We start from the raw sequence: 22,708 nt of genomic DNA, 5'->3' as shown, positions 1-22,708 counted from the left end.
ATCCGGGAGGATGCTGTTGATGTGAGCCATGACCAGCCTTTCAAAGCACTTCATGGCTACTGACATGAGTGCTACGGGCAGTAATTTAGGCAGGTCACCTTCGCTTCCTTGGGCACAGGGCCTATGGTGGTCTGCTTGAAACATGTAGATATAACAGACTCAGCCAGAGAGAGGTTGAAAATGTCAGTGAAGACACTTTTCAGTTGGTCTGCGCATGCTTTGAGTACACGTCCTGGTAATCCATCTGGCCCTGCGGCTTTGTAAATGTTGACCTGTTTAAAAAGGTCTTGCTCACATCCAGAACAGCTGGTGCTCTCGTGCATGCTTCAGTGTTGCTTGCCTCGAAGCGAGCATAAAAGGCATTTAGCTCGTCAGGTAGGCTCGCGTCACTGTGCAGCTTGCGTCTGGGTTTCCCTTTGTAGTTCGTAATAGTTTTCAAACCTTGCCACGTCCAACTAGCGTCAGAGCCGGTGTAGTACGATTCAATCTTAATCCTGTATTGACGCTTTGCTTGTTTGATGGTTCATCTGAGGGCATAGCGGGATTTCTTCTAAGCATCCGGATTAGTGTCCCACTCCTTGAAAGTGGCAGCTCTAGCCTTTAGCTTGATGCGGATGTTGCCTGTAATCCATGGCTTCTGGTTGGGATATGTACGTACAGTCACTGCGGGGGCGACGTCGTCAATGCACTTATTTTTGAAGCCGATGACTGAGGTGGTATACTCCAATGCCATTGGATGAATCCCGGAATATTTTCCAGTTTATGCTAGCAAAACAGTCCTGTAGCGTAGCATCCGTGTCTTCTGACCACTTCCTTATTGATCGAGTGACTGCTACTTCCTGCTATAGTTTTTGCTTGTAAGCAGGAATCAGGAGGATAGAATTATGGTCAGATTTGCCAAATGGGCGGGGGAGAGCATTCTATGCATCTCTGTGTGTGGAGTAAAGGTGGTCTAGAGTTTTTTTCCCTCTGGTTGCACATGTGACATGCTGGTAAAAATGTGGTAAAACTGATTTAAGGTTGCCTGCATTAAAGTCCCCGCCACTAGGAGGGCCGCTTTTGGGTGAGCATTTTCTTGTTTGCTTATGGCCTTATAGAGTTGGTTGGTTGAATGCGGTCTTAGTGCCAGCATCGGTCTGTGGTGGTAAATAGATGGCTACGAATAATATAGGTAACTCTCTTGGTAGACAGTGTGGTCTACAGCTAATCATAAGGTACTCTACCTCAGGCGAGCAATACCTCAAGACTTCTTTAATATTAGACATCGCGCACCAGCTGTTATTGACAAAAGACATACACCCCCACCCCTCGTCTTACCATATGTAGCTTCTCTGTTCTGCCAGTTCATGGAAAATCCCACCAGCTCTATCTTACCCGTGTCGCCGTTCAGCCACGACTTGGTGAAACTTAAGATATTACAGTTCTTAATGTCCTGTTGGTAGAATAATCATAATCGTAGGTCATCAATTTTATTTTCCAATTATTGCATTTTGCAAGTAGAATGGATGGCAGTGTGAGTTTATTCGCTCGCCTACGGATTCTCAGAAGGCAGCCTGATCTGTGTCCTCTTTTCCTCTGTCTTTTCTTCATGCAAATGATGGGGATTTGGTGCCTGTTCCCGGGAGAGCAGTGTATCCTTCTCGTCAGACTCGTTAAAGTAAAAAGCTTCTTCCAGTTCGTGGTGAGTAATCGCTGTTCTGATGTCCAGAAGGTATTTTCGGTCATAAGAGACAGTAGCAGCAACATTATGTAAAAATAAAGTTTTAAAAAAGAATTTACAAAAAATGCAGAAAAACTAACAAAAAAGCACAATTGGTTAGGAGCATGTCGGCCATCCTCTTCGGAGCCATCTTAACATGTGCTCTTAATGAACATGTGCTCTTTACAAGTTTTTTTTACCAAGTTACACAAATGAACCACTTGTGGTTACTGTCAGCGTCATTGGGAAGTAGGAGAGGGTACGGGGGACGGATGGAGTAGGCAGAGACGTGGACCAAGACAACCAATCACCTCACCTCTGTGGGAGGAAGTGCATTGGACAGAGGTTGGCAGACCTACACCACCGTTCAAAAGTTTGGGGTCACATAGAAATGTCCTTGTTTTTGAAAGAAAAGCACATTTTTTGTCCATTAATATAACATCAAATTGATCAGAAATACAGTGTAGACGTTAATGTTGTAAATGGCTATTGTAGCTGGAAACTGACGATTTTTTAATGGAATATCTACATATGCGTACAGAGGCACATTATCAGCAACCATCACTCCTGTGTTCCAATGGCACGTTGTGTTAGCTAATCCAAGTTTATCATTTAAAAGGGTAATTGATCATTAGAAAACCCTTTAGCAATTATGTTAGTACAGCTGAAAACTTTTGTGCTGATTACAGAAGCAATATAACTGGCCTTCTTTAGACTAGTTGAGTATCTGGAGCATCAGAATTTGTGCATTCGATTACAGGCTCAAAATGGCCAGAAACAAAGGACTTTCTTCTAAAAACTCGTCAGTCTATTCTTGTTCTGAGAAATTAAGGTTATTCCATGTTATTCCATGTGAGAGAAGATCTGAAGATCTCGTACAACGCTGTGCACTACTCCTTTCACAGAACAGCGCAAACAGGCTCTAACCAGAATAGAAAGAGGAGTGGGAGGCCCCGGTGCACAACTGAGCAAGAGGACAAGTACATTAGTGTGTCTAGTTTGAGAAACAGACACCTCACAAGTCCTCAACTGGCAGCTTCATTAAATAGTACCCACAAAACACCAGTCTCAACGTCAACAGTGAAGAGGCAACTCCGGGATGCTGGCCTTCTAGGCAGAGTTCCTCTGTCCAGTGTGTGTTCTTTTGCCCATCTTAATCTTTTATTTTTATATGCCAGTCTGACATATGACTTTTTCTTTGCAACTCTGCCTAGAAGGCCAGCATCCTGGAGTCACCTCTTCACTGTTGACATTGAGAATGGTGTTTTGCGGGTACTATTTAATGAAACTGCCAGTTGAAGACTTGAGGCATCTATTTCTAAAACATTTTCCGATAGCATATATGGAATGTATTTATTAGACTGTTAGAATGTTGCAGTCAAAATGACCGCTCATTGGTTCAAAGTGGGTTCCCTTGAGGCCTGGCTTTTTTAGTGTTAAGTACACAAGTTTTGAAATACAACATTTTGAACAACACACGTTCTACAACTGTGTGCAAGGAAGAGTGAATGGTGCGTAGTGCAGTTGTGCCATTTCACCAAAACCTACACTTATGGATCCAAAAGGGTTTTCAAGAAATGTTACAAAATAAACCAACTCATCTCCCATTACTTGGAGATAGACAAAGAAATATTTCCCCATAAGACAACTTCAAAATTCATAGCAAATGCTCAGAGGAAGTCTGACTTCTCAGAATTAAGCCTTCTGTTATGTTATGTTTCCTTTTGTGTTAAACGTGAGAGCGACATGACATCTCTTCTCACATCTGCATCCCCTGAAACCAGTCACTGTGAATCCGGGCTGCATGCACACACTCACACCATGTATGAGAAGAATGTATTTGATCAAATTGGCATGCAAGCTAGTTAACACCTTCCTCCTTCTCAAGCACCCAGTGTTGTTTCAACGTAGTTGCACACCCAGTGCTGTGATATCACTGTGTGAAAAGTTAAGTCAGCCCAAAAGGTTAATAATACAAAAGAAAATTAAGCAGAAAACAAAACCAGTCACTTTTCCACAGTCTATTTTATTTCCCTCAGCAGCAGTGAACATCTCAATTGAGACAGTAGGAAAAATGCAGACAGAGGTCAAAGTAGAACAGTCTCATGAAAAGACCCTCCCATATTTGCATTGAGCAAAATTCGGAACAATTCGTGTTACATCTGAGTGTTCTCATACTGATAATCAGACGTATTAGAAATGTAAGACATATGAATAGAACCAAAGGGAGAGTGTGTTCAGAACATTGGAACAGATCATAGTCAGTAGAAGGTCCATAAAGGACATTTACATATTCTAAATCAAATGGACCGATGGAAGGCATAATAACATGCCTGCACCATTTAGAGTTTGTCATAATCAAAGTTGACAACTTTAGTAATTAATCAAAATAATGAACAGTCAAATTATCTGAAATGCTTGTAATGCATACCAGTACTCATTTATCCAAATGACCAAGAAGTATTGGCAGATTTCAAATCAGGATGAAGATGATCAGTTTCAATGATCATATCTGCTAGCCAAATTCTCTTTGACTAAATAAGCTACCATTGATACACAAAATCATCTATTTGCTGTATAAACACAGTTAGCCATGTTGCCGTGGAGTGCTCAACTTAAAACTCATAAGGCTGGTAATTCATCACTTTAAACAATATTAAATGAAAGACAAACAGACGTTTTGACTTGGAAAACAATCTTTCACTAGAAATGAAATACACTTTCATGACATGCAGGCAAAATCAATACTGTTGCCTGCCGACATACAGCCCCTGTACTGGTGGCTCACCACTTCAGGAGTAGTAATGCGTATATTGTGGTTTATTCCAGAACATCATAACACTTTATATTAAGTTGCCCTTATACCATGAAGTTACTCCAACTACTTTGGTAACTAGCTGTACACTGTACTGCAGAGAAGGAACATAACAATGCTTGAATTGCACTAAAAAGATAAGTGACAATATGTTTTACATTAATTAACAATCTAGTTACATGAAATAAGACTGAGAAAATTATATATTTGGTGTAACTACATGGCATTGCTGTGACTTAATGTAAAGTGTGAGCCTATAGTTTCTTTTTTCGTACATTCAGTCAGCGTTTCCCCAGTTTAACTCTTAAGGATCGGCCCCTCTTATTCAATTTTCGCCTAAAAGGACACCCAAATCTAACTGCCTGTAGCTCAGGCCCTGAAGCAAGGATATGCATTTTCTTGGTATCATTTGAAAGGAAACACTGAAGTTTGTGGAAATGTGAAAGGAATGTAGGAGAATAACACATTAGATCTGGTAAAAGATAATACAAATTAGAAACCAACCGTTTTTTTGTAATTTTTTTGTACCATCTTTAAAATGCACGAGAAAGGCCATAATGTATTATTCCAGCCCAGGTGCAATTTAAAAATAGTTCACTAGATGGCAGCAGTATATGTGCAAAGTTTTAGCCTGATCCAAGGAACCATTGCATTTCTGTTCAAAATGTTGTATCAAGACTGCCCAAATGTGCCTAATTTGTTCATTAATAACTTTATGTTCAAAACTGTGCACACTCCTCAAACAATAGCATGGTATTCTTTCACTGTAATAGCTACTGTAAATTGGACAGTCAGTTAGATTAACAATAATTTAAGCTTTCTGCCAATATCAGATATGTCTATGTCCTGGGAAATGTTCTTGTTACTTACAACCTCATGCTAATCGCATTAGCCTACGTTCGCTCAACCGTCCCGCAGGGGACCCACCAATCCTAAAGAAGTGAATCCCATGGCTTGGTTTTAATTCACCTGAATATGTGAAGACTCATTTAAAAGAGCTCCTCATTCTATGAGTGCACTTAACTCATTCTGGCTTACACTGGTGCGGCACAACTGATCACCAAAGGTACAAAAAAGGCAACCGGTCTTCTGTCGCAGCGTAGGTCAGTCTTTGAGAAGTGGCCTATCATTTCAAAGTTCAATCTACTTCCCCCCTCACTTCTCCAGAGATCCATCTCTTTGGCTTTTAAATAGCCCTTATTGTAGAATTAAAACTAGTAGGCAAGTTAGAATTCTCTGGTATTTACAGTTGTGCAGTTAGTTGTACAGCTCTGCAATCAAGAACTAAGGTTTCTGTGACACTATTCTCATTTCATCTCAAGGGTTAGTCAGAAAGGGTTGCATGCAAGGTCCTCCCCCTCAATGACACCATTGTGATGGAGATCAAAGAAATCATTGCGGTGAATGCAAGTGTTGACATGCTTCTTTATTCCAGAAAGAGAGCAGGGGGTGGTCAGGACTGGTTTCCTGAGGCCTGCATTAGCCAAGCCACTTAAAATAAAATACTGCAAAATGGTGCAAAAGTGGTGGCCACAGTCAGATTGGGAGGATGACTTGGGCTTCAACCTATAAGTAGAAGAGTAATACGTTGTTCTGAAGCATCACAGGGCACATTCAAATGTGCCAATGCCATAAAACCAGTACTGGGCCTTTAATCTCAATTGAGCTTAGCCTCTGTGTAGACATCCATTTTTGTAATTGTCAGTTCATGTCAAAAGCCACACAGTTTTCATGAAGTGTTACATCTTTGACGGATACTTAACTACATCCATCCAGTTTCTTAATGGCTAACGGATCAACCCAACTGAACATTCCAGACCTTCTCTGCTTTGCTCGGAGCCCGAGTCTGACCCAACACAGGTAAGGCACCTGTCAGTCTCTCAGGAAGAAGACAACAGGAAATAGTTTAGGGGGGGCAGGGAGAGTTAAAAGCAGCCTTCATTTGGAGACTTCTGGGTTCTGAGCCTTCCTGTAAGGTTCTCCATAATAAAACTCTTGGCTGAATCAGTGCAATTCATGCGTTCAGGTCCGGTTTAAGAGAATCTCAGAATCTTAGTGGTTTTGTGGATCTTTGGCAGTTAAACCGGTGGTGTCGAGTTGGGTTTCCTGGGTTGTGACGTCCGTACTGGAGGTAAAGGGGCACGTCTATGTGAGATAGAGAGGGATATAGAAAGATAGAAAAGAAGGTCACCTCCAGCTTTTGTTACAATACTGTACAACGCCAACTGTATGTGTCTACCTGCCCATTCATTTGTCATCTAAACATTCATCAAATTAGCCGAACAATACAGCCACTGAAGTACCTGGAAGGGACAGCTGCAACAGGAGGGCCAACAGGTGGAACTGAAGTTATACACGCTCCATGTTGCAGGGGGGCACCAGATGCAATGTACCCAGGGTGGGTGGGATGTGACGGGGGCTCTGAAGGCAAGGACTTCCTGGGTGCTGGTGGTTTTTTGGGTTGTACAAGGGCCTGAAGAAAATACAAAAGAAACATATAATACAATCCAGGTGTGATACAATGATTTTCGTTGATTATAGCCGATCGTCACAGAGTTTAGGTAACAGTGACAAGACAACTGAAAATTGAGGTGTCTAGACCAACTCCAATCCTTGGGGGCCTAATTGGTGTCACTTTTGCCCCAGCTAACACATGACTCCAATAATCAACTAATGATCTTCAGTTCAAAAACGCAATTAGTTTAAATCAGCAGTGTTTGCTAGGGATAAGGAACTAGTGTGACCACTACAGCCCCGAGGACTGGAGTTGCAGGGATGGGCTCTAGACCAAACGTAGATTTAATTAATTAACTTTTGGTTTAGTTAACTGTTCTGCTAATAGTACTAGAAATAATTTATGTGACTTGCTATTATTGACATGTTGAAGGTTGCCTGCTTGTACGTGATGATGCAAACTACACTCACCGGCCAGTTTATTAGGTACACCCATCTAGTACGGGGTCAGACACCCCCCTTTGCCTCCAGAACAGCCTGAATTATTTGGGGCATTCTACAAGGTGTCAAACGTTCCACAGGGATGTTGGTCCATGCTGACATCCATCACGCAGTTGCTGCAGATTGGACGGCGGTACATCCATGCTGTAAACAGCCCGTTCCATCTCATCCCAAAGATGCTCTATTGGGTTGAGATCTGGGGACTGCGCAGGCCACTCCAGGCAATGTTTTTTCACTCCTCGATTGTCCAGTGTTGATGATCATGTGCCCACTGGAGACGCTTCTTGTTATTTTTAGCTGATAGGAGTGGAACAAGGTGTGGTCGTCTACTGCAATAGCCCATCCGTGACAAGGACCGACGAGTTGTGCATTCCGAGATGCTATTCTACACATCACTGTTGTATTGGGCCATTTGTCTGTTTGTGGCCCGCCTGTTAGCTTGCACGATTCTTGCCACTCTCTTTCGACCTCTCTCATCAACGTGCTTTTTCGCCCACAAGACTGCCACAAAACTGGATGTTTTTTGTTTGTAGCACTATTCTCGGTAAACCTTTGACACTGTCGTGTGTGAAAAGCCCAGGAAGGCGTCCATTTCTGAGATACTCGGCGCGCCTGGCATTGACAATCATACCACGCTTAAAGTTGCTTGGGCCACTTGTTTTGTCCATTCTAACCTTCAATCAAACAGTCACTTAATGTCTCGATGACACGGCCACATGACTCACTGTCGTGAACGGGTTGGTGTACCTAATAAACTGGCCAGTGTGTGTATTTACACTACACCAATATATTAAGCATGGTTTAATATGCAAATGCAGTATCACAAATTAATACATTGCAGTTTGTACTTTAACTTTAAAATGCTAATTTCACCTAAATCCTTTTTTATTTTCAATTAGTTACCAACATTGTCATTACCTACAGCCATAGATTAGCTGTGCATTCTTTTGTAACCACCTTTTAGAGCCACTTCCAAGTGAGTGAATATTAAAAACTTTGATCTGCATTTGCACATAACTGTAAATTCAGCAATACAATACAATTCTGAACTAAAGCTTGATTAGTCTGATTAAGATTAATTGTCTCAAATCATTCAATCCATTGAATCAACCAATCAACTAACCAATCAACTACATACACATCAATTAACCACACAATCCCACCAATCAACCATTAAATCCCTCCACAATCAATTAACCAACCAACCACACTCGTCACATAAATCAACCAATCAGACCCAATGCCCACATGCAGCCATGTCTACATGCTACTCTGGTACCTGGCTGCCTGTTAGCACAGGGTCAGGGGGTAGAGGCCTGGTGGGAGGAGCCGGCCGACTCAACGATGGCTAGAATAACGGACGGAAACAGAAGAACAGGAGGAATAGATGGAGAGAATGAGAGTGAGGGGTGGAAGAGACCCAACCAAGGGAAAGGGACTATTCGGGTATTCTAACAGAATACTGAATGAGACTCTACAGAGTAGTGTCACAATACTCCAAAATGTTCACTATTTGTACGATGAAAACAAACTTCAGACCAATTCCCATGCAATGAGACAAAGACAAATCATTTATATTAGCAAACCACAGAGACGAGACAGCTACCTCTATTTAGTCGCCATCATGCTTAGTTCCATGCAGGTAACAAATGCACTCTAAAGTAATGGAATAGAATCCATTACGCTACTATTGACAAGACAGATTCCAATCATGGAAGTAGATGATAAGAGGGAAAGATGATTGACACCAGTGCTCCTCAAAGCCATACAGATGAGATGAATTTACCCACACTGAACAAAACTTAGAAATCAGCAACTTGACCAAAGACCATAAGATACTTTTTGAGGAACAGTGGTATGGAATATACACTGAGTGTACAAACATTAGGAACACATGCTCTTTCCACGACAGACTGACCAGGTGAAAACTATGATCCCTTATTGATGTCACCCGTTAATTCCACTTCAATCAGTGTACAGTAATTGAAGGGGAGGCAACAGGTTAAAGAAGGATTTTTAAGCATTGAGACAATTGAGAAATTAACTGTGTATGTGTGCCATTCTGAGGGTGAATGGGCAAGACAAAAGATGTAAGTGCCTTTGAACCGGGTATAGTAGTAGGTGCCAGGCACACCGGTTTGAGTGGCTCGAGAACTGCAACACTGCTGGATTTTTCACCCTCAACAGTTTCCCGAGAGTATCAAGAATGGTCCACCACCCGAAGGACATCAAGCTAACTTGACACAACTATTGGAAGCATTGGAGTCAACATGGGTCAGCATCCCTGTGGAATGCTTGACACCTTGGAGAGTCCCTGCCTTGACGATTCAAGGTTGTTCTGAGGGCAAAAAGGGTTGCAACTCAAAATTAGGAATGTGTTCCTAATGTTTTGTACACTCAGTGTACATTGATTCTAGGGTGTCAGCTAATTAACTATGTAGCTGTAGATTTGAATGTTATGTAATAATGCCAAGTGTTTTGTAGGCATCATAATAACACATAATATTCAAGTCAAGTATTACAATTTACAAAAGTGATTGGAAATAAAGAGATAAAACAACTCTGGTGTGTGGAGCCACGGTCTTTATCAACTAGTTCAATCATTGTCTCAGCACATAGGCTACTCTTTCAGATCTAAGCTGGGGATAGAGAGTTCGCTCATGTGGAGGGTTCTTTCGCTAAGTGACAGACTTACATGTCTAAACAGGAGAGTTAATCTTGTCCAAATTAAACCTTTGTTAAGCATTAGACGCTGTGGCTACTCTTGGCACTAAAAGGAAGAACATGATCCCCCCATGCTAGTAAGTAATGCTAAGTAATCAAAGTAATGCTGTGGTTAGTTTTCAACATAATTTAAGTCACCCTGTACATGCAGGTTTCCATTCAGACTGACTGACATTTTTTTTTAAATACATTTTTTAAATATTTTTACCCCAATTTCGTGATATCCAATTGGTAGTTAGAGTCTTGTCCCATCGCTGCAACTCCCATACGGACTCGGGAGAGGCGAAGGTTGAGAGCCATGCGTCCTCCGAAACACGACCCTGACGAGCCGCACTGCTTCTTGACACACTGCTCGCTTAACCCAGAAGCCAGCCGCACCACTGTGTCGGAGGAAACACAGTACAACTGGCGACCGAAGTCAGCGTGCCACAAGGAGTCGCTTGAGCATGATGGGACAAGGCCATCCCGGCCGGCCAAACCCTCCCCTAACAACGACACAGCCTGGGGTCAAACCCGGGTCTGTAGTGATGCCTCAAGCACTGCGAAGCAGTGCCTTAGACCGCTGCCACTCAGGAGGCCCCTTCATAGAATCCTTTTAAAGAAACATTGTGATGGCATGGCCCTCTAAACATAGATAGAAAAAGGGTGATTGCTTGAGAATCAACTGTGTTGGTGGTGCTGCTACGGCTACTGCTACGGCTACTGCTACGGCTACTGCTACGGCTACTGCTACGGCTACTGCTACGGCTACTGCTACGGCTACTGCTACGGCTACTGCTACGGCTACTGCTACGGCTACTGCTACGGCTACTGCTACGGCTACTGCTACGGCTACTGCTACGGCTACTGCTACGGCTACTGCTACGGCTACTGCTACGGCTACTGCTACTACATATGGATGAAGAGCTCCTCATTAAATGGCAACCTTTGACTGTACCTAGTTGTTAAGGGGGCTGGGGTCGGGAGGGGCAGGGGCTTGGTGGGGGCTGGCCGTTTCTTTCTTATCTAATGATGGATATATGGAAAAAGTAGAGGAACAAAACAGGACTTCGCTATAATACTGCAACTATGCATACATAAAAAGACACAGAATGTTAGTTCTAGAAAACATGAGGATTCTTATAGATTACTAATTATTATTTATGTAGTGATTTCATCTCATTGCATTGCACACACAAGCATTTTTCAAGCTACCCATCACCTCACAGGCCTAGGCCAGGTTACCTGGGCTTGTTTTAAGACAGGGTCAGGAGGGAGTGGCTTAGTAGGTGGAGCAGGTCTGTTCTGAATCTGAGAAAACAGGAGTCAAAGGGTTCTGACAGCCAATGGAAACATGCATTGGAGGGTAAGTTAGTCATTAGAATTAAGCATTACATATTCAACTCTCAGATTGAGAAAATATGAATTGGTCACTTGAGAACATACACTGAACAAAAATATCAACGAAACACGTAAGGTGTTGGTCCCATGTTTCATGAGCCGAAATAAAAGATCCCAGAAATGTTCAACACACACAAAAAGCTTGTTTCTCTAAAATGTTGTGTACAAATTTGTTAACATTCCTGTTAGTGAGCATTTCTCCCTTGCTCAAATAAATCATCCACCTGAAAAATGTGGCATATCAAGAAGCTGATTAAACAGCATTATCATTACACAGGTGCACCTAGTTCTGCGGATAATAAAAGGCCCCTCTAAAATGTGCAGTTTTGTCACAAGTTTATTTACTTTATTTTATCTTTATTTAACTAGGCAAGTCAGTTAAGAACAAATTCTTATTTTCAATGACGGCCTAGGAACAGTGGGTTAACTGCCTGTTCAGGGGCAGAACGACAGATTAGTACCTTGTCAGCTCGGAGGTTTGCAACCTTCCGGTTACTAGTCCAACACTCTAACCAGTAAGCTACCCTGCCACCCCAAGTTGAGGGAGCATACAATTTACATGCTGACTGCAGGAATGTCCACCAGAGCTGTTGCCAGAGAATTCAATTTTAATTTCTCACAACCGCAGACCACGTGTAACCACGCGAGCACATGATCTGCACATCCGGCTTCAACACCTGCGGGATTGTCTGAGACCAGCCACCCAGACAGCTGAGGAAACTGTGGGTTTGCACAACTGAAGAATTTCTGCACAAACTGTCAGAAACTGTATCAGGGAAGTTCACAGTAGTTTTGCGTCGTAACTGACTTCAGTAGACAAATGCTAACCTTTGATGACCACTGGCACGTTGGAGAAGTGTGCTCTTCACAGATGAATCACGGGTTTCAACTGTACTAGGCAGATGACAGACAGCATGTATGGCGTTGCATGGGCGAGCAGTTTACTGACGTTTAACACTGTGAATAGAGTGCCCCATGGTGGCGGTGGGGTTATGGTATGGGCATAAGCTACGGAAAACAAACGCAATTGCATTTTACCAATGGCTATTTGAATGCACAGAGATACCGTGACGAGATCTTGAGGCCCATTGTCATGCCATACATCCGCCGCCATCACCTCATGTTTCAGCATGATAATGCACGGCCCCATGTCGCAAGGATCTGTACACAATTCCTGGAAGCTGAAAATGTCCCTGTTCTTCCATGGCTTGCATACTCACCAGACATGTCACCCATTGAGCATGTTTGGGTTGCTCTGGATCGACGTGTACGACAGTGTGTTCCAGCCAATATCCAGCAACATCGCACGGCCATTGAAGAGGAGTGGAACAACAGGCCACAATCAACAGCCTGATCAACTCTATGCGAAGGAGATGTGATGCTCAGCATGGGGCAAATGGTGGTCACACCAGATACTGACTGATTTTCTGATCCACGCCCCTACCTTTTTTTTAAGGTATCTGTGACCATCATGTGAAATCCATAGATTAGGGCCTAATGAATGTATTTGAATGTACTGATTTCCATATGTTTTTTATAAACTGTAACTCAGTAAAATCTTTGAAATTGTTGCATGTTGCATTTATATTTTTGTTCAGTATAGTTACTGTAGACCTTGTTAATATGTTAGATGCTTTTTGTATTTTCTTTATGCTCCCCTTATTCAGGCTAATCTTACAAATCATAGAAATGCCCGCGACACATGTAGCCCCGTCCTTCTCTACAAATTCAAAAACATCAGTCTTGAACAAGATAGACCTGTCTATAACATTGCAACATTCAGGAATAGCTCCCCACGTTTAAAAAATACTAGAGTATACAGTGCCTTCGGAAAGTATTCAGACCTATTGACTTTTTACACATTTTGTTACATTACAGCCTTATTCTAAAATGTATTTAAAAAATTGAAATATTAGCACATTTATTAAATCAAAAAACAGAAATACCTCACTTACACAAGTATTCAGACCCGTTGCCGTAAGACTCAAAATTGAGCTCAGGTGCATCCTGTTTCCATTGATCATCCTTGAGATGTTTCTACAACTTGATTGTAGTCCACCTGTGGTAAATTAAATTGATTGGACCCACAGTTGACCCGTGCATGTCAGAGCAAAAACCAAGCCATCAGGTCGAAGGAATTGTCCGTAGAGCTCCGAGACAGGACTGTGTTGAGGCACAGATCTGGGGAAGGGTACCAAAACAATTCTGCAGCATTGAAGGTCCCCAAGAACACAGTGGCCTCCATCATTCTTAAATGGAAGAAGTTTAGAACCACCAAGACTCTTCCTAGAGCTGGCCGCCCGGCCAAACTGAGCAATCGGGGGAGAAGGGCCTTGGTCAGGGAGGTGACCAAGAACCTGATGGTCACTCTGACAGAGCTCTAGAGTTCCTCTGTGGAGATGGGAGAACCTTCCAGAAGGACAACCATCTCTGCAGCCCTCCACCAATCAGGCCTTTATGGTAGATTGGCCAGACGGAAGCCACTCAGCAGAAAAAGGCACATGACAGCCCGCTTGGTGTTTGCCAAAAAGCACCTAAAGACTCTCAGACCATGAGAAATAAGATTCTCTGGTCTGATGAAACCAAGATGTAACTCTTTGGCCTGAATGCCAAGCGTCACGTCTGGAGTAAACCTGGCACCCTAAGCACACATCCATGACCCTAAGCACACATCCAAGACAATACAGGAGTGGCTTCAGGACAAGTCTCTGAATTTCCTTGAGTGGGCCAGCCAGAGCTCGGACTTGAACCCGATCAAATATCTCTGGAGGGACCTGAAAATAGCTGTGGAACTGACAACCTGACAGAGCTTGTCAGGTTGTCTGCAGAGAAGAATGGGAGAAACTCCCCAATTAAAGGTGTGCCAAGCTTGTAGCATCATACCCAAGAAGACTCGAGGCTGTAATCGCTACCAAATGTGCTTCAACAAAGTACTGAGTAAAGGGTCTGAATACTTTTGTAAATATGATATTTATTTTATAAATGAGCAAACGGGATATTGTGTGTAGATTGATGAGGAATTTAAAAACAAATCAATTTTAGAATAAGGCTGTCACCTAACAAAATGTGAAAAAAGTAAAGGGGTCTGAATACTTTCCGAAGGCATTGTAAATGCTGTAGTATTACTATAATTATATACTATATTATTTACTGTAGTGTTTTTATACTAATTGACTATAGTATAAATGCAGTAGTATTGCTATAGTTAAAAGATTATGGTGTATACTATAGGCTTTGGCGGTATCCAGATTGTCATACCGGCCTTGTGCCATCCCGGGATATTCTGTAATAGTGGCACTGAACACAAGGGGTGCTATTTTCAAACCCCATTCAGCCTCTGTAATCCAAAGGTGGACCAATGCTGATTTTATAAGAAGCTGACCACTAAGCTCGATAACTAGCCAGAAAATTCTACCTGCTGACTTACAGCTGCACTAGTTCAGACAGCATTCCTGTGTATATTAAGACAGCACGGAGTCAGTGCAAGATATGGCTCAGAAAACGTACCTCAATCCAGGGATGAGAAATGGTTTGTACTCTGAATGGTCCCATTATCCCAACTGTTACACCGTGAAGATAATGGGACAATTTGGAAAACCTCAAATTTCTCATCCCTGGATTGAGGTACATTTTAATCTACACAGGTCTGCTGGCTACTAGAGAACTAGCTACTAAATTAGCAAACCAAATGCACAACTACAGAGTATTGAGCACATTTTAGACAGTTAACTTAATAGTTAGAAGATATCTAGCTGTCAAACATTTAGTGATGAATTCCATACTGTAACTAGATCACCTGGTGTGTGCTGCGCAACAGTGAGTGACTCACAAGGCTCCGGTCTCTAGTCGTTGTGTGCTTGTAGACAATAATGTGACAGGTGAAATGAAGAACGCAATCTTCTTTATCTCCTAACGTATTGCACAAGTTGACTGCAGGTACTTTACTTAAAAAGTAGCTACAAATATTCAAAGTATTTAAAAAATGTATGAAATAGTTTCATTGATATTGACAGTATTGAAAAAGCATCCCGGGGCTATTTTCAAATACCCCAGTATACAGTATACTACCCAAGCCCAATATACTATAGTCTTTACTATAGTATTTTTGTTTTATTATCTTTGACATAGAATTGGCTGCTTTCTCTTTTCTCCTACTAAAACACATCCATAACCAGTAGGTAGAAATTCTATAGTAACTACTACACATGATTAAGGTATACTACAGTGTGTAGTATAGTATTCTACAGTACACTACAGATTTCTATTGTAAGCACTACACGATCGAGGGGAATAGTAGTGTGTAGTATAGTATTCAGCAGTAAGGATGAATATTTTCAAGACAAGTTTCAATACCCTCGAATAATTAATATTTATCCCAAAAGTTCTGCACCACACCGGTACCGCTCCCTACTGCCCCCCTCATGAAGAGTGGAAATAGTTTAAATATCAAAGTATCATAACAAAGAACACCCGTTTTCAAAATATCCATATCTACTCCCATATTGTTAGTTGAGCACACATTCTCTACTGAAGATCTATGGGCAGAAAGTCTGAGACAGAGCACAGAAGCAGGGGAAATGTGAAAGCGGTAGTTTGACATGCATAGGCCAGAGACGTGCTTTCATAATGCAAACTATGGATTACAGAATAAAGTTAGGAATTTTCATGCAAGACAGGAGTCAGGATTTTGGATAAGAAAATAGCCTAGGCATTCGTACAGGAGAAGATATAATTGTCCCTCATGCCTACCCACAGACTTCATGTCTGTGACAGAGATGACTATGTACTAAATTGTGCGTAGGCCTATCTAATGTGTGAATGTCTGAAGAGTCACAATGACAGCTCAAAGAGGCACACGTTCTTTTATAGGCTATACTGTAGGAGTTTCCTGTAGGGTTCATTAACTGCATTCGGGTCATGTGTGCAGTTCAGTAGTGGCAATTATGCATTTACTTTGAATTTATGGCAACTTTGTGTGAAGTAAATACGCTAGACAAAAGGCTACCATGCGACAACCTGTTTGGATAATGTGCTATTAAATATTTTGCTGCACATGTTGTGTATTTTGTGGAATTGCATTAGTGCCGACATTGGGGAACATTTTTGTAATTTTTCGGGTCTTGTCATTTAATATTTTCGGGAAATGTGTTTTCCTGGGTCAGTTAAGGGATCTCGGTTACCCATGTTAATCCCTATCCTACAGTTTACTACAGAATTCTACAGTAAGTACTATAGTATTCTATAGTAAACGGTAGTATTTTTTTCATGTGGGTCAACACAGAGATTGACGTCTGCTAAATGACTAATATTATTACAACAAAGTCAGTGTTATCGATTCCATGTACCTGTAACAAGGGGCACATAGGAACAGTGTAGGTGGAAAAATTATTTGAGTGAGAGCCAGGGAAGGCAAGGCTGGGTCATCTTGGTACCTTGTTAGAAGGCGGAGACGGGGTCATTTGGATGTCACTCTGGCGGCTCCAGTGGTACCTCAGTGGTTGGACCTGCTCCCCGTTACGAGCATCCACACGCTCTGTGGCCGGGGTCCTGGGAGACAGCACACACTCACACATTAACACGTTAACATAAAGTTCATACCACAATTTCAATAATGGGGGTGCTGAAGCGTTACAAATAGTAAGCTGAGAACTGTCATAAGAGATAAGAATGATGTTTCTCTAGAACACTGGTCTAGCCCTCAAAGAATGGGTGTTTGGTTACAATACACTGGCATACATGATATTACAACCTAGGGGAATAATCAGTTCTGGTTCTGAAGAGTCAGAGGTCATTGCAGTGTTACAGTATTAGTAAAAATGAGGTTGACAGAAGTAACGCTCAAAATAAGCTTATAGAACTGAGACTCAAGAATGGTCACCATCACTATCCTCGAAACCGGCTCTAAAGGAGTCTTATTTTAAACATTGAAGAAATTGGGAACTGGGGTGAGTTTCCCAAAGCCTTCGTAGCATTTAGTTTGTCGTTATATCCTACTTAAAGTGCATCGCTAGTATAGGAGCTGTTTAGTCAAAAAACACCTGTTGAACTAAAACTGATCAATCAAATTTAGTCACTCTCTTTAGATTATAGTGAGTTATTTTAATATGGACCAAAGTTCAGATATTTTTGCAAACTAGAGAGACTCTTGGGTGTTATATGGATCACTAAGTATTAACGTTGCACTTCAGTAACAATTCGTCATAAAGACAACAGCCCAGAACTAATTCCATGGCTTTATTCTACCCTTAACATTTAGTACCTTTTAGCCTGTTCCACAGCAAACACCAAGCCCCACTTCTCACTATGGGCCACACTGACCCCTTTGAATCATGGGTAGGGAAAAACACAGTTAACTCTGACCTTCATTGAGTGATCAAGTGCAAGATAAACCTTGTGCATGTCCAATTCAAACGTGCACATACTCTAGCTGGATATAGCCCCTTTCATTCCATTATAACTATTAAAAAAACACTATGGCCGTAATTCTGTCCATACTGATAGCGGGTTTCTGCACTGCACAAACATATACATACTATATAAACACTGTAACTAATATGTGAACACATAGCTGGTGTCCCCTGGGTCAGGGATCTCACCGGCTCTGTTGGCGTCCGGTGCCCTTGTGGAATAGGCTGGTAGTGCCCAGACAGGGCAGGTTGCGGTGACACCGGGGGAAACGCAGGGCGAGGAAGAGGAGAACCACTGGCAGGACGAAGAGGAAGATGACCAGCAAGGCCACACGTGCCGGGTCGGATCCTGGAGATACAGAAAATATTGTGGTCTTGGTTATCATGGCAGACATAAAATCAAAGCTGGGTGCAGGTTACTTATTTCATCCTAGTTTTATTGATACGGTGTTCCAATTTCTCCAGGATTTGATTAAGGAGTGTTTTCACTATATATTTTACCTCTTGGTGATGTCATTCGGAAACAATGTTAACATTCACTGCTATGCGGATGACACACAGCTGTACATTTCGATGAAACATGGTGAAGCCCCAAAATTGCCCTCAATGGAAGTCTGTGTTTCAGACATAAGGAAGTGGATGGCTGCAAATGTTCTACTTTTAAACTCGGACAAAACAGAGATGCTTGTTCTAGGTCCCAAGAAACAAAGAGATATTCTGTTGAACCTGACAATTAATCTTGATGGGTGTACGGTCGTCTCAAATAATACTGTGAAGGACCTTGGCGTTACTCTGGACCCTGATCTCTCTTTTGACGAACATATCAAGACTGTTTCAAGGACAGCTTTTTTTCCCATCTACGCAACATTGCAAAAATCAGAAACTTTCTGACCAAAAATGATGCAGAAAAATGTATCCATGTTTTTGTCACTTCTAGGTTAGACTACTGCAATGCTCTACTTTCTGGCTACCTGGATAAAGCACTAAATAAACTTCAGTTAGTGCTTAAACACGGCTGCTAGAATCTTGACTAGAACCAAAAGATTGGATCATATTATTCCAGTGCTAGCCTCTCTACACTGGCTTCCTGTCAAAGCAAGGGCTGATTTCAAGGTTTTACTGCTAACCTACAAAGCATTTCAAGTGCTTGCTCCTACCTATCTTTCCGAATTTGGTCCTGCCGTACATACCTACATGTACGCTACGGTCACAAGACGCAGGCCTCCTAACTGTCCCTAGAATTTCTAAGCAAACAGCTGGAGGCAGGGCTTTCTCCTATAGGGCTCCATTTTTAGGGAATGGTCTGCCTACCCATGTGAGAGATGCAGACTTGGTCTCAACCTTTAAGTCTTTATTGAAGACTCATCTCTTCAGTAGGTCCTATGATTGAGTGTAGTCTGGCCCAGGAGTGTGAAGGTGAACGGAAAGGCACTGGAGCAACGAACCTCCCTAGCCGGTTCCCTCCACTGGGATTCTCTGCCTCTCACCCTAATACAGGGGTTGAGTCACTGGCTTACTGTTGCTCTTCCATGCCGTCCCTAGGAGGGGTGCGTCACTTGAGTGGGTTGAGTCACTGACGTGATCTTCCTGTCTGGGTTGGCGCCCCCCTTGGGTTGTGCCGTGGCAGAGATCTTTGTGGGCTACACTCGGCCTTGTCTCAGGAAGCTAAGTTGGTGGTTGAAGATATCCCTCTAGTGAGGTGTGGGGGCTGTGCTTTGGCAAAGTGGGTGGGGTTATATCCTGTCTGTTTGGCCCTGTCCGGGGGTATCGTCAGATGGGGCCACAGTGTCTCCCATCCCCTCCCGTCTCAGCCTCCAGTACTTATGCTGCAGGAGTTTGTCTCGGGGAGCTAGGATCAGTCTGTTATCTGGAGTATTTCTCCTGTCTTATCCAGTGTCCTGTGTGAATTTAAGTATGCTCTCACACACACACACTCACACACACACACACACACGGAGGACCTGAGTCCTAGGACCATGCCTCAGGACTACCTGGCCTGATGACTCCTTGCTGTCCCCAGTCCACCTCACCGTGCTGCTGCTCCAGTTTCAACTGTTCCGCCTGCAGCTATGGAACACTGACCTGTTCACCGGACGTGCTACCTGTCCCAGACCTGCTGTTTTCAATTCTCTAGAGACAGCAGGAACGGTAGAGATACTCTCAATGATCGGCTATGAAAAGCCAACTGACATGTACTCCTTAGGTGCTGACCTGTTGCACCCTCGACAACCACTATGATTATTATTATTTGACCCTGCTGGTCATCTATGAACATTTGAACATCTTGGCTATATTCTGTTATAATCTCCACCTGGCACAGCCAGAAGGGGACTGGCCACCCCTCATAGCCTGGTTCCTCTCTAGGTTTCTTCCTAGGTTCTGGCCTTTCTAGGGAGTTTTTGCTAGCCACCATGCTTCTACACCTGCATTGCTTGCTGTTTGGGGTTTTAGGCTGGGTTTCTGTACAGCACTTGATGTAAGAAGGGCTTTATAAATACATTTGATTTGAGTGTATATCTATGAGTGCAGTCAATTTGTGCATTAACAGAGGAACGGTGAGGTACCTCTAGGTGCTCTTGCAGGGCCACTGTCCACACTGCCTCCATGGCCCGTGGACCTACAGTCTGGAGGAGCCCAACCCACGTCACAGTGGCAGTTCTTATTGCTGTTGCACACCTGGCAATGTCAGAGAGAGGATATTGAGCCATATTATTCATTTAACATCAACAGTATGAGCCAGTCCATTGTGAGCGATACAATATAACTCCTATAAGGGGAGACAGGCAGCCGGTTTGCTCACCCCGTGTCCGTTGCATTTGCTCTGACAATCGTCGACGCCGAACAAAGACACATCCTGACACCGCTGGTTCCAACAGGCCTGAACCACAACATGGTCAGTAAAACCAATCATCATTTTAGATATTTACGTAAACTCAGATAACAACACAGAAAACCTCTCCTATTCCAAAAGGTCAAATGACCCATTCCACAAAAACAGAAGTATTTTGCATTGTATTTCTATAGTTGAGGAAATGCCCACCTTGCCAAAACCACACGCGGTGCCCTGTGCCACCATGGCAGGGTCGGAGACGTCGTCGCCAAGGTGGAAGTAGGTTCCCCGGCAGACAAAGTCGCTGTAGTTAAATTTTACTTTGGTGGTCAGGATCTCAGCGCTGGTGCCTAGCAACGGACGGTCGTTGCCTCCCTGGCACTGGAGCCTCCCACAATGCACATCTCTGAAAAGTCAGACACAGTCAGAGCAACAGTCAGACATATAGAAGTGTTCATTAGGCACCAAATTGAAGAATAAGAACTGAAACAAGGCAGGACTACATTAACTTGTCCAATAAAATATGCTAATTTTGTTGTCTGTTGCAATTTGCTACGATGTGCCCTAATGAACATGGAACCTACTTGCTAGGGCAGGGGATGTAGGTTCCGTTTGGCATCTGGCCACAGTTGCCGTATTTGTTGCCCTGTTTGTTGACGGAGGAAAAGCAGACAGACGGAGCCCTTGTGGAATCTGAAAAGAAAAGGAAGTTTAAACAATCATAATTGTCTCAAAGATCATACAGTAAAAGTGTCTGAACAACACTGCCTCCTGAGTTTATGAGCCAATCTCAATTCTCCAACTCTGCAACATATGGGATATGAAGATTTGATATGTCATAACTCACCAAAACAGTTTCTTCAATCACTAGTAGTGACATTATATATACAGTTGAAGTTGGAAGTATACACACACCTTAGCCAAATACATTTAAACTCAGTTTAGGATGACCACTTTATTTTAAGAATGTGAAATGTCAGAATAAAAGTAGAGAGAGATTTATTTCAGCTTTTATTTCTTTCATCACATTCCCAGTGGGTCAGAAGTTTACATACACTCAATTAGTATTTGGTAGCATTGCCTTGAAATTGTTGAACTTGGGTCAAATGTTTTCGGGTAGCCTTCCACATGCTTCCCACAATAAGTTGGGTGCATTTTGGCCCATTCCTCCTGACAGAGCTGGTGTAACTGAGTCAGGTTTGTAGGCCTCCTTGCTCGCACAAGCTTTTTCAGTTCTGCCCACAAATGTTCTATAGGATTGAGGTCAGGGCTTTGTGATGGCCACTCCAATACCTTGGCTTTGTTGTCCTTAAGCCATTTTGCCACAATTTTGGAAGTGTGCTTGGGGTCATTGTCCATTTGGAAGACCCACTTGCGACCAAGCTTTAACTTCCTGCCTGACTGATGTCTTGAGATGTTGCTTCAATATATTCACAATTTTCTTTCCTCATGATGCCATCTATTTTGTGAAGTGCACCAGTCCCTCCTGCAGCAAAGCACCCCCACATCATGATGCTGCCACCTCCGTGCTTCACAGTTGGGATGGTGTTCTTCGGTTTGCAAGCCTCCCACTTTTTCCCCCCAAACATAACGATGGTCATTATTGCCAAACAGTTATATTTTTCTTTCATCAGACCAGAGGACATTTCCCCAAAAAGTATGATCTTTGCCCTCATATGCAGTTGCAAACCGTAGTCTGGCTTTTTAAAGGCAGTTTTGGAGCAGTGACATCTTCTTTGCTGAGTGGCCTTTCAGGTTATGTCGATATAGGACTCGTTTTACTGTGGATACAGATGCTTTTGTACCTGTGTCCTCCAGCATCTTCACAAGGTCCTTCACTGTTGTTCTGGGATTGATTTGCACTTTTTTGCACCAAAGTACGTTCATCTCTAGGAAAC

General features: G+C 42.7%; 1 protein-coding gene across 5 annotated transcripts in view; it reads right to left on the bottom strand.

Moving 5' to 3' along the window:
- Positions 1-5,925: 5,925 nt before the first annotated feature.
- LOC112222841 (disintegrin and metalloproteinase domain-containing protein 15) overlaps positions 5,926-22,708 on the bottom strand; it is a 34,953-nt gene continuing 18,170 nt past the window's right edge. Inside the window, exons 15-24 of one of the 5 annotated variants that reach the window (XM_024385665.2) lie at positions 21,395-21,503; positions 21,021-21,216; positions 20,781-20,858; positions 20,545-20,656; positions 18,170-18,329; positions 17,006-17,120; positions 11,418-11,483; positions 8,749-8,817; positions 6,818-6,987; positions 5,926-6,659 (exon numbers count right to left, since the gene is read on the bottom strand). In XM_024385665.2, coding sequence (XP_024241433.1) covers positions 6,593-6,659; positions 6,818-6,987; positions 8,749-8,817; positions 11,418-11,483; positions 17,006-17,120; positions 18,170-18,329; positions 20,545-20,656; positions 20,781-20,858; positions 21,021-21,216; positions 21,395-21,503 — 1,142 coding nt within the window. In that variant the 3' untranslated portion in view covers positions 5,926-6,592. Of the gene's footprint in view, positions 6,660-6,817; positions 6,988-8,748; positions 8,818-11,417; positions 11,484-17,005; positions 17,121-17,832; positions 17,894-18,169; positions 18,330-20,544; positions 20,657-20,780; positions 20,859-21,020; positions 21,217-21,394; positions 21,504-22,708 lie in introns of those variants that run through there. The other 4 variants (XM_024385667.2, XM_024385666.2, XM_024385668.2 and 1 more) reach the window with 4 other exon arrangements.

This window comes from Oncorhynchus tshawytscha, linkage group LG23, assembly GCF_018296145.1.
Source record: "Oncorhynchus tshawytscha isolate Ot180627B linkage group LG23, Otsh_v2.0, whole genome shotgun sequence".
Classification (NCBI taxonomy): Eukaryota; Metazoa; Chordata; class Actinopteri; order Salmoniformes; family Salmonidae; genus Oncorhynchus; species Oncorhynchus tshawytscha.
Note: the sequence above shows the minus strand (reverse complement) of the source record. Positions and strands in the feature narration are given on the sequence as shown.